The sequence below is a fragment of the Amaranthus tricolor genome, chromosome 1 (genome assembly GCF_026212465.1).
Source record: "Amaranthus tricolor cultivar Red isolate AtriRed21 chromosome 1, ASM2621246v1, whole genome shotgun sequence".
Taxonomy (NCBI): Eukaryota; Viridiplantae; Streptophyta; class Magnoliopsida; order Caryophyllales; family Amaranthaceae; genus Amaranthus; species Amaranthus tricolor.
Genome location: NC_080047.1, coordinates 31,868,042 through 31,881,116, shown reverse-complemented (window position 1 = coordinate 31,881,116; position 13,075 = coordinate 31,868,042). Strand labels below are relative to the sequence as shown.

Sequence of the window (13,075 nt, the reverse complement as noted above, 5' to 3'; positions counted from 1 at the left end):
TGGTTTTACATGAAGCTCTTTTGAGATGACACATAGTGATATGTTTGAGTTGGAGGCTTTTAAGAAACTTTTTTCAAGCTACTTCGATTCGAAAAATCTTGATCATGCTAAGAAAATACTTGGTATAAAGATGATAAGGGATATAAGCAAACATGTTTCGTATCTTAGTCAAAGGAGATACATTAAAAATGTGCTACAGTACTTCTCATCAGTTGGCATAAAGATGATTTGTCATACGGTGTCTAAAACATAATTTGATTTGCTTAGAACCAAACAAGCAAGGGAGCATTCTAGTTTTCTCCATTCAAAAAGGAAATTTAGAAAACAAAAGGTTCAAGACTAAAAGTCTAAATGTTTTGAGTCAACTAATCAGTTTTTTTTATTTATGCATAAACGTCCTAATTATAGGATTTCAATTTTAAATTAAAATAAAGCTAAATATATTAAAATGGGCTGAAAATTATTCAAACTGATATTAGAGCCTAGTTGAGCTGTGATCCATGCTTAGAAACCTACTGATGTTTCTGCTAATAACTTCTAGAAGCTTCTAGAAGTCCTTCCTTATGACACATAGGTTGAAAAATACTCCAAACTTTACTCTAGTCTTCCTTAAGATTAGATCTCCTGTCGACTGAAGACTTCAACATTGGAATGAACTTGTAGGGCTTAGTTTGGCATTTCTTTTGATGTGTAAAAGGCAGAAATTGGGCTTCCTCACCTGCCTTCTTCGGTTATTGCTTGGACTTGGATCATTTGATGAAGTTTCAACCTTCGGACATTTCTTCATCCTGTCATGTGCCACTTTACATTCCAAATAATTGGATTGTGCATAAACCACATGAACTAATTTAATCACGGACACTAAATAATCCACTCTAACATTTTTTTCTCAATTAATTAAAATTGTAAACCAAAAAAAAAAAAAAAAACTATAATGTTTCAAAATTAAAGCAATAAAATTAAAATGCAAAAAACAATAAAAGATAATTAATGAACATCTAGAATAGTGGGTTTTGAGCTCATGAATGGGATCCTAGAAAGTTGGCCCCATTTTCTGCAATCAAGGAAGGAAATTGTTTTTCTTCTTCTAAGTTCTCATTTTATGCTCTAAGTAAATATCTGTCCACAGACCAGGAAAGAGGAAGCTCATATGAGTTGCATTCCATACACAAGTGTTGCGGTAGTGTGATGTACGCCATGGTATGTTAGAGACTACAATTGCTCAATTCGTGAGAATCCTAGGATCATGGGGAAAATTATGTCCTAAATGGAACGAAAAAACATAAATAAAACCTTGGATCAAAGGAGATACAATTTATGAAGAAAAGCAATAAAGAATCCTTAAATTAATGAACAACTTCTTAATAGTGTTATAGTTTTGAAGGATCGTTTCCTAACCCAAAAGCAAAGAGGCAACCAATGTTAAAATCATTGTTTTAAAGATAAGAGCCTTAAAATTAATGTTGAACTTATTGATGGTACACTTGATGCTAGAAATATATGGAGTGGGAACAAGTGATTGAACATTACTTTGAGTTCAAGGACGTTGTAGATGATGAGAAAACATATGAAGCTACTCGAGTAAAACTTTTGAATTATGTTGATGTGTGCTTGAATGGTGCACAACGGAAGCAACAATCCAATGGCAAAGCACACATTTCTACTGATACGAAACTCAAAAAGAAACTAAGAGGGAGTTTTTTTACCTTTTAATTATAAACAATGAAAAATCAATAAGGGTAATGGAATTCTTTAGAGGGGGTTGAATAGAGTATGACAACTTTTCACTGATAACAAGTCAAGTTCATGACAAAGAAATTCAGATCCTTGATATTAAAAGTAGATATTGTTTTGCAGAATAAGTTTGAGACTTGTTTTGAGTAATCAATAAAAACAGAATGTAAAGGGTAAGAATAAAAAAAATTCACATTATATGTTTGCCAAAATATAGCAAACGCCTATATCGCAAGTTCTTACAAACTTACATTTCATGCTATATAGACATGTAAACCACAATAAGTAATAGCATGTACTTGAACAATAAATAAGCATACAATTTTGTCCCATCATAACATAGTATAACAATGGATCGATCAAAGAGTCAAGTCAACAAGCAATACCAAGGCTCAAGGAAGGTGTTAAACACATTACCACCATAGAGAAAACCGCCCTATAAAGAACCAAAAAAACCAAACAAATTCTCTTTCATTCCCACAAGAAATTTGATAATTCCTTAGAAGAAAATGATATACTTTAATTGTTGATCTCCAAGTAGGAACAAGAAGGGTGTTGAATCAAGCACCAAATTTCACCTTGATGGAGGTGAGTACGATCACCTCATAGCATACTCCTTGGCTTGCAGGTTTGAGGGCGAAGTGGTGAGTGCAAGGAAATATGAGAGCTTATGTTTTGGGTCAATCAATGAAGTAATTGATAGTGATGATTTGGCGTTTCTTAAGGAAGCAAGGCGATGAGAGTTCAGAGGCCCTGATGGACCGCTCGACTAGCCGAACGTGTGAGGCTCGATCGAGCCAACTTCCAGCAGCCTTCCAATGAGTTCAGTGCAGGTGCTCGACCAGACTGAGCGGTGGAGCTTGACGCGAGCGGGCAGCAGATCGCGAATCAAAAGGTTTATGTTTAATGTTGCGGTTTTTTGTGGGCTTTAAGCCTTTTTGTCCTAGGTTATTCTAATATGTTTTAGGGCTATATAAGGAGTTTTAGAACATTATTAGGATAGTGAGAAAGGCATATGCAAGATTGAAAGCTAGGGTTCACACCATAAGAGCTCTTCATCCTTGTTTATGCATATTGTGTGAGATTGAGTTAAAGGTTCAATCTTTTGCTTTGAGAGGGTGTTCTTGAAGCTTATAAGGTTAGTCATTAATGTATTCTTGCTTATATTAATGATAAGATACTTTGTTTGAGGAAGAGCTATCATTAGATATTGTGTGTTTTGCTTCTTCCATTATTGTGCTCTGTTTTAGTGTTTGTCTTTGCGTCTTTTTTGTGTTTGTTTTTTCACCATTGCATTAGCCCATTCACAACAACGGGTTTGTCCAACAAAACTCAAAGCCTGTTGACTTGATTATGGAATTTAAAGATGTTTTTTCAAACGAATTACTATTTGGCCTACCTCCATTTGTGGTATTCAGCACCAAATTGATTTGATTCCAGGTGCAGCTTTTCTAAAAGCCACCATATAGATGCAGCCCTGTGGAGATAAAAGTATTGTAAACACATATCGATATGTATGCAAGTGGGCTATGTTACAAAATCGAAGAGTCTTTGTCATTTTGGCTTTGTTGGTGCCTAAAAAGGACGGAGCATAGCGAAAATGTATGTACATGCCATAACTGAATGTGCATTGAAACTAAAGCTTACCAAAGAGGATGAATATACGTAAATTCATTTACTTACTTTTAATGTTTTACAAATACGCATGTATCAGTGAAGTATGGCAAACTAATGAATTGTTTCATGAACCACTGTAATTCTTTGTAAGTTATTTCATCATGTAATTTGAATACAAATCCTTTACTTTAGCAACTTTCCTCTTATATTTCTTGTACCGAACATTATAAATGAACTTGTCTAGAGACTAAATGAATATTTTTGGGAGTTATAATTTAGTGCTTCTTTTTGAAATGTTATAATTTAGTAAAAATTGTATGTAACCTCTCTAAGCAAATCAATGGGCAAAATGTTCACTCCATTTCAAGTGGAAATTGATTGTTGTGTACCTAAAAACAGAATTCATGAGAAGAATCCCCTACATACAACAGAAGAAAAGATTATGACCTTTCTGTAGATGTTGAGAATCAAACTTGATCACAAAGATGAAAGGGTATACTTTCAACCACTAAGCTGACATGATTCTCAACAAATGACAAAGCTACTTTATCTGCGGTTGTAACATTAAAATGATTTTGGATACTGCATCAGAATAATCACTATTTCCTCATTCTTAGTAACACTATCAGCATAGAATAACAGCATCTCAGTGAAGTATAAACAAAATGAGATGCATAATCTCAACTCTCATTAGGTAATCTGATGTAGCACAAAAAAGAAATTTATTGATACAAATTTGAAGATAATTGAAATTCTTTCATGCTTTACATCATTAATGCTTTGGACGTACCACAAACCTGAAAATGATCAGTTGTAAGCAATCTAGAGAACATTTAATTTCCAACCAAGCTTCTTTTAACACTTATCAGAATATAAACTTCATATATCATACATCTAGTGAACGTATGCCTCCGCCTCTCGGGTTTTCTTGATTATCATTATCATATCCATATTCAGGACCATATGATATTGCCAGACTTGATAATCAATTTAACAAAAGTGACTATCAACAAATATCAACTGTACAGGCCTACAAGTACCCTATGGTACTTGGACTCTATTCACCTCAGGTACTCATCAGATGCTCAACACTCTTTAACATTGGTCTGTCACTTCGATAATTCATCAAAGAATAGTGAAGTCAGAGTATCCGATACAAACTCATCTCTGACACGAGTTCCCATTTTCATGTAGAACTTAGCATATCCCCCAAAATGATGAAGAGTGAAGCCTTGCATGAAGTAGGCAAATGAGATCAAACTTTATCCAATTCTGCTGCAAGAAGGTCCATTTGCTCATTCAGATTACTCACATGGTGGAGCTTCTCCCTTTCCTCCTGGTGTATTTCAGGCTCTTTTGCAATACTGGCCTCTGGTGTACTTGAATCTACCTCTTCTGTATTCTCAGACAAAAAAAACTGCTCCCAGAATGCATCACCACTCACTGGAAGGTGACGAGGAGAATAGACATCAGAGTCCATTGGTAATGTTTCATTTAATACTGTTGACAGTGAATCTGTGAAACCAAGATCAGGATTCTGAGTGACAGAGAAAGGCATCTCAACACTGCACTGAGACAAAATTCCCTGCACTTGGTTGAAATCCGACAACAAAGTATCTTCTTGAGAACTGCTTAAATCAGCTGCTGAAATGCCAACTTCTTTAGCTGGTTCACTTATCATGGGGCAAGAAGTATGCATCTCTGACTTCAAAGCAAGATTACTAGAACACCCTGCTTCATCGACAAAGATGGGCGGCTTAGAACATTGTGCCACTTCAGAAAGAGTCACTCCAGAGGTTCGTGTAGAGGAGCTGCTGCAGTCTATAACATCGGGAACAGCAGGAACGTGATCAAGCAAAAACGTATTAGGGTCCTTCGGTGATTGGTCAAGGCGAGAGTTTTCACTTAATTTCAAGATCTCTCTTAGCATTGATTTTCCAGCTTCATTTATCAAAGGCTGATATTTGACAATCTGACCATCTAATGGGGAACCATTCAAATTATCCATAGTAGCATTTTCTTCATCATGATTAGGAAGTCTCCTCTTTTTATTGACTCCAGTGACATGTCTATTGCCATCATTTTTCGGCTGTACAAGCTGGGCCAAGAATCCTGGCCTGTGCATAGCTTTGGCAAGAAATGACATCATCTGTTGCTGCCTCTGCTCCATAACTTGAATACGTTGTCCAGCAGTCTGCAACTGGTTATCTGTTGATTGTTGTTGTTGCCTCAACCTAACAAGTTCTTGCATAAGAATATTCTTGTCCCTTTTAAGCCTGTCAACTTCTTCTTCAAGCGCAAACTTACCTACCTCAACACATGATTTTACTGAAGCAGTTTGTATTGATGACTGCTGTGGATAAGAATGAGCATGAACCGACTTGCGTCTGCTAATACCTTTCAGCAAGTGTTTTTGACCCCTTAGAAACCCCTCATTAGCAAACTCCCAGCGGTCTGGATCAACTTTCCTAAAACCCTGATTTAAAAAAGCAGAAAGAAACAAAATGAAACAGCAAAAATATGATGTCACAATTGTAAATTACACTGCAAAGCATTTAAGCAATAAACATGAGACGGGTAGATAACACTGAAGCATCTGAGTTTTAAACATAGGGGGGAGGGTCAATAAATGCCCCAACAGAAATGTTAAAAGAAAAGAAATTTCCTTCTATAGTCCTACACCATGCAGAGCATCTGAAAAATCTTTGCCAACATGTCTACTTTTTTCAAAGATCAATAACAAACTCATTCATCTGGAAAACAAATATGGAGACAAATGGACATATACACAGACAAAATACTATGTCACAGTTCACAGACATGGACTATTTTCCACAAGTACAACCGTAAATTACCCAATATTCCTTTCAAACCCCTGACATCATCAAGACCTTCAATACAACCAAAAATGATGAGTTTCCAAAATGAATAATACATTTCCTAAAATCAAATACCAACATCGTAAAGCTTTAATTCAGTTATCTTTCTCCTGTATTGCTAGCTCAGATGCAATAGGATTGTTTTGAGCAAATACAACTCACTATATGCAAATTAAATAATGTAAACGTTAGCCAACCACTAATTCACAATACTATCTTGCTCCAGATACATGACCCAATTTGCACAAGAAACCACCATTGACAAATTGATTATTTTATAGCTATACTAAAATTCTTTTTTTCAAGTCTTTATACGTGAGAAAGGCTTATTTTAAAAAATAATAGGTAACAATCCCTAGTTTCAGTTCAAAATTACTCTATCTTCAAGTTTTTATCTGTGATAAAAGCCTATGACTTACAAATTTATATTCTGTTTACAAAGGATTTACATAATGCGAAGCGAAGAGATATTATTGAAAAAAAATTGCAAGTCCCTACTTTCACCATGAAATTAAACATCAAACATAAAAAAATAAGCACACAGACATAAGGATACAACGAGAGTTCACAACACTTAAACACGTAACTTGATAACATTAAAAGGCACCAACACGTGGCATTCACGTACAACTTTTCCAAACTACCTTATAAGACAACAAGCCACTGAGTCCAATCAACAAATTTTTTAATGGTTTTCAAAAGTTATGCAAGTTCCTTGCCTTTCTACCTTTACTTGCATGTTAGAAGGCTTGGGTTTATGGGCTATCTTTGCAATTTAAACTCATGAAAATTTGAAAAGCATCATGATGGTGTTGAGTGGCAATATTGTTTTAAGAATAGTGCAAAAACAAGGTTGTACCACCATATCGCGACCATGGCAAAAAATCACGTTCGCGAATGCGTTTGCGGATACAATTGCAAGGTCGTGGTAAACGGATTTACCGGAAAAATAACGCGAATCGTGGCCGATGCGGTGTGATTTTTGAAAAAAAATCACATAAGGGCACTTTTGAATTTATAATTGCATTTTTGTTGTTGAAATACTAATATAATACAATGATATGCAACTAGCTATTATAATTGCAAAATTTGAAATTCTTTTAGTGTATAATTAATTAGCTTATTAGCTATTAGTTAATTATTTTGTTTACCAACTCAAATTATGAGTAACTATAATTTAAGTGTTTGTAATAATTAAAGTTAATGGGTATTAATAAAATTTTAGCGGGAAGACAAATAACGTTGTAACGGTAAAATATCATTATAACAGTAAAATAACGGGCATTACACATTAGTCAACACGACATTTTGACCGTGAAATTTCATGCACCGTTGTATAACGGGATTTAACATCGCAGCAACTTTCAAACAGGTTATATAACGGGTGTTACGTAACGTAATGGAGGTTTCTTTATTCCATGATTGTGACTATATTAAAATGATTTTTAAGTTTACCGCAATTGCAAAATCATCTGCATTGACCGCAAAATTGATCCAAGATTGAGTGTTCATGAGCCAGTTGCATTGGTTCTTGAAACACTTCGGTTTAAAACAATTTTTCGCAAGTTAGAATCTGTTACATGCTTAATACGAGATCACAAATAATTACATGGAACAAAATTAAAGGGTGAAATCATATTGGTCCATGTTGGTCCATAATATTTGTTATTTTATATATGTTTATCTAATGAAAAACAAAGAAAATTAAGGGTCTAAAAAACATGAATAGTATGTTCAATTTAATGTATTTTGGGGGATGAATTAGTTTATTATGTATAGTTAAGGGGGGATGAATTTATCTTCTAGAAATCAACAAGTTCATTCTTGAAGACTTTTGGTACATGAACTCATATTCATTCATGAATTTGTTAACCAGCAATCGGGATGTACTGATCGAAAATAAGGGATGTATTTTAGAACTTCTAGAATCTTGTAATAACCCTATAAACAGGAGTCTTGATGTAATGTAAAATTAAGAATGTTATTAAGCTTATTATAAATTTTGAGTTTATTTCTCTTGTTCATCTTTTTGTTTGTCCAAAGAATTAAGATTTCCATTAATACATTGAGTTTGTCTTGAGTGTTAATCTAGGGGAGATTGAGTTTGTCTCTAGTTTAAATCCCAAATCATTGAGTTTGTCTTGTGATTTGGCTCTTATCATTCTATTCTATTTTTCTTTCTTACTAAAAAAAACCTTAATCTAAGTGTTCTCCTAATTACACTTACATCAAAAATCCATTTTGAGACCGTTATTGCATCCCTGATCAAAACCATATTTTTACACTACGATTTTAGAGTAGTTCTACTTGTTTGTAGAAAATAGAAAGTGTCATGTGAAAAAAGTGTCACATCTTTCACAAGAGGAAATATTACTTTCATAAGGGAGCTCAAAAAAATTGTCACTGTGAGTATTTAGTATTGACCACCAAACTAAATAATCACTAAATGTTTGGAACATGGTTGCGATAGTTGACTACCGTGTTTTAAAGTGTGAGCCCGATATGCACTTAGGCGTAAGGCGCTAATAGTCGATCATTTAAACACCTCTTTGACTCTTTGAGTCTAGGCGCACTGCTATACAAGACGCTCTTATGCCTCGAGTCCTTTGCCTTGCGACTTACGCCTTAGTGCGCCTCTCACCTCTTAAAACTAAGGTTAGCTAATGTTTAGTTGAGTCTTAGTTCACTTTAGTTATTTGATTAGCTAGTAATAAAGATTCTAAGTATTCATTCGATATTTAAGTCAGCTATACAAGATCGTTTTTGTAGAAGCAAGATAAGATCAATTGTTAGTTGTATGCCATCTACATCCGGCAAATTATTCATTTTGTCTTTAATGTTTCATGAGAATATTTTTAGTTACTCGACTAACCCAAAGTAAACCAATAATCCATTAACCAAACATAGTCATAGTAACACCTAAACCTATCAGATAAATCTATTTCCGAAATTGATCACCAACTCATTCAATAGTAGTGTGGGCCAAGAAGTACAAGACAGACATATACATAAATAAAGAGTACCAGAAAAGGCAAGCCAGGCAAAAAAGTTAAGGCACATATAGTACTTATAGAAATCACTTTGGAATCAAAATGCAAAAACTGTAAAGAATTTAACTGCTAATGAATATCATCGATGCAAAAATAAACTCTTCTGATGAACCATTTGAATTCTTGATAATGATCGGTAAGCGATGCCACGGAACTACAACCATTATGTCACTTACCACTGCAAGCCAGACACAGTCTTCATACTTGACTCAGGGACATATCATGTCGCAATAAAGACTGTGCATAGCAACCCTTTAAGACTGTCCTTAGTCAAAAAACCATGGAAGACTCTTAAATATGACAGATAAGCAATATTGCACCTAGCCAGCAGCCACAGGCCCATAATAGACATTACTTCCTACAAGCCACAAAGCTCAACCCATATGTCCAAAACTAGTAGAACGATTAATACATAATGAAGTTGTTTCATCTAACAATGAAATTGTTTCATCTAACTTTAGTTACTGGTTTAAACTCCTAACCAAATCCAAATACTATCAATAAAAGTAAAACAAAATAACATCAATGAAATCTCCACAAAAAATCCTTCTCCACGATTCAAAATCACTACTATGTCACAAGCACAATAATAATGGCATGACATAATACCAGCCACCATTATCCATAGAACATTAATGCATGTTTCAATGTAAAAATAATCCACTCGTTTTTTTTACTTGTCTAGAGATGATCACAAGTTCATATATAGAGATATCAATGACAATTTGCTTAACAATCAATTAATGTCTCGATCTCAAAAAAGCTTGATATCCATTTCAAGGGATTCAAATCAACATCTCAAAAACAACAATCTAGGGTGAACAACCAAATCTGTTCTCGCCAACTTTTTAGTTAGAATAAACTGTCCACTCAGGCATATGGTAAACCCAGTCTAGATGGGCCATGCTGCACCACATGCAAACAAGTGAAAATGGAATTCTAGTAGGTAAAGTTACCTCTTGTCCGCATTGTCTTATTGAGTTCTGATTTACAAACATTTTTAAAATGCAAATAGTGCGCAAACAAGTGATTTCAGACCAAAAGAGTGATTCTTCCCACTTTATTAGAACTTATTTTATGTTTGTCTCGGTTTAGTTCAATTCTAGTAAGCTCAATGCAAGTTAAATTTGCCAATTTTCCCCCTCCTCACCCTTCTCCACATTTCCATTACCTAACAAATTGTATTCAGTTTCAATGAACATCACACTAATAAGCTCAGTTCAAAAAATTTTCATTATAATAAGTTGGGAAAGTTGGTCACGTTTACAAATTGCACAACAAAACCCAATAGAAATTGCAAGGGCGGCACAAGAAATCACTAACTTCCATAAAATTCAATATAAAAAAGTGCATCCACTAGCAAAATCAAAAATCATGTACTAATAAGAATCAATCGGAATTCACAACATAAATAATCAGCAACAAAAGTTGTCCTGTTATGTTGTGGCTCATAATCTCATATTTGTGTAGTTTGATGTGGTTGAGTATATTTGTGGTTGGAATAAGTATGAAGGTTGCCAAAAAAAAGCTTTTGTTGCAAGCTGATTAGAAGCAAGGCTGCTAGCCACTCACCCAATCGAGCAGGTGGACTGGACCAAATCTGCTGGTCGCTCGACCAACTCGAGCGAGTTGGCTTGACTGATGTTTTGGCGCAGGCCTTTCATTAGTATTTTTACTGTTTCTTACTCCTATATATACTTTTAGATTACATCATTAGTGAGAGTGAGATACATGATATACTCTTGTAATCCTCTAAGACAATGAGATTGATCTAGATAGAGAAAAAACCACAAATTCGGATTCATAAAGTGAAATTGAGGTTTTTTGTGATCTCTATAGTTTTTCACTCTCCAATGTTAAGAGTTGGATTAATGCATGTAATCTGTTATGAATGGTATCATGAATGGTGTGACTTGAGTGCACAATTAATGTGTGCATTCATATGTGACTCTTGGGTTTGGAATCCAATGAGTATGGTAATATGGGTGATTAAGTTGTTAACTTAATGATTGTACTGTGATTTATTGTGGTGAAGTATATTCATGGGAATAATTGGTGTTAATGATGATTAATGAAAAAGTGCAAAGGGTCTTAGAAGATACTTTGCTCGAGCAGAATCTGACAAAGGAAGTCTGATGGTCGCTCGACCAAGCCGCTCGACTGAACGAGCTCTTTGGGTTGGTCGAGCGGTCACACAGAATGCATCCAGAAGTTATCTGTAGCTCGCTCGACCGAGCGTGCTCTCTATTTTGGTCGAGCGGTTCCTCTGACATGCCTAGGATGCTAGTTTTCGATCTTTCAAGTTCTTGGAGATGTTTCATATCATTCATTATTCAATATTAAGCATGTATTAAGTGAGCAATTGTCATTAAATGTACTAAGCACTTTAAATAGAGCTCTCATACTCGCTCAAACAAACATCAAACACAACCCCTAAGCCAAACACATAGCCTTTTGTTTTTATCTCTTATACAATTGTAATACTTCATTTGTAAGAGTATTTTATACTCCATTGATATAATATAAACAAGAAACTACATACGACAGAGGACGTAACCATCATTGGGTGAACTCCTTGAATGTGTCTCTTTGCAATTTACATTATCAAACGTTTGTTTAGTTCATTGTTGTTGTTACCATTCATCAAAGTTATTAACGTCGTATCGATCTTGGCAACTATTTCATAATCAATAGCTCTAATTAATAAATTGTCTTTATTCACTGGGTGGGGTTTTATAGTCTAGTATAAATTTGATAGGATTTTCTCACCTTCCAATTCTTGGTGTGTGTTTGGATTCTTTATATTTTGCAATCTTTTCGTTTTTTGTTTTAAGACTCTTCAAAGAATAAAGCATTTGCTCTAACATGTCCCAAACTACTCCGGATTGAAAATGAGAATCAATCATTCACTCAGTAGAATTAAAGTAACAATCAAGGAGGCAATAATAAAGTAAAACATGAAAAAAGTAGAAAAAGAGAAAAACTAACGTAAGTGTTAAGCTGGCGAACAAAGCTGGAGAAATTATTATGCTTGAAAAACTTAGGCAAAAGATCCCTAGCAAACTCAGGAACATTCCAAACGACAAAACTATTATTATTAGCACTCCATGAAACAACTACATCAGTTGAAGGATCATCCACCATATCATAAGTCTTGTTCAGAAAAGGAGCTGGCAAATTATTCAAATGATTAATACTACCATCACTATTACTCGCCGCCATAGTTACTGTAGACGTTGATTCTCCCATCACGAAATTGAAATTTGACTTAATTTAAAGAAGAAAGTTGAATTTGATTATTGTTAGGGATAACGAGGGTTTAACATGTAACTGTAAGAGTATAAATTAATTCAGTAGAGATAGAAAAATGAGAGGGGGAAGTGTAGAGTTTTTAAAGGAGAGAAGGGAAGAAAAAAAAACTAAAACCAAGCGGTTACAATTTTCTCGGTTGAGGCACGAATAGAAATACATATCGCACCGCCTTAGCATCCCTTTTGGTTTCCTCAACCATTTTTTTTTTAATTCATAGATTATATCGTCTTATAATGTGATTATTTAATTTAGAGAAATTGATTGATTATGTGAATCTGTCTCATAGTGAAACGATTTCATACAGGACGAGCTGATTGTTATTGTTTTCTTATTGATTGAAATGTGCTTCTTCAAAACTTCTTTGTCGTCAAATTTTTCTTTTTGTCTTTATATTTTGTTTATTTAGGTGATCTATATCTATTTCCATTGAGGCCGAATCTAAATCTATGCTCGAGAGATAATTGTCCATACATTGAAAAAGGA

General features: G+C 34.5%; 1 protein-coding gene across 1 annotated transcript; it reads right to left on the bottom strand.

Annotated features, from left to right (window-relative positions):
- Positions 1-4,006: 4,006 nt before the first annotated feature.
- LOC130820831 (heat stress transcription factor A-1) lies at positions 4,007-12,783 on the bottom strand. The gene is made up of 2 exons (XM_057686373.1): positions 12,269-12,783; positions 4,007-5,827 (listed from the first exon to the last, which is right to left on the bottom strand). The coding sequence occupies exons 1-2, from the start codon at positions 12,527-12,529 to the stop codon at positions 4,607-4,609; spliced, it is 1,482 nt and encodes a 493-aa protein (XP_057542356.1). The 5' UTR covers positions 12,530-12,783; the 3' UTR covers positions 4,007-4,606.
- Between the last annotated feature and the right edge of the window lie 292 nt (positions 12,784-13,075).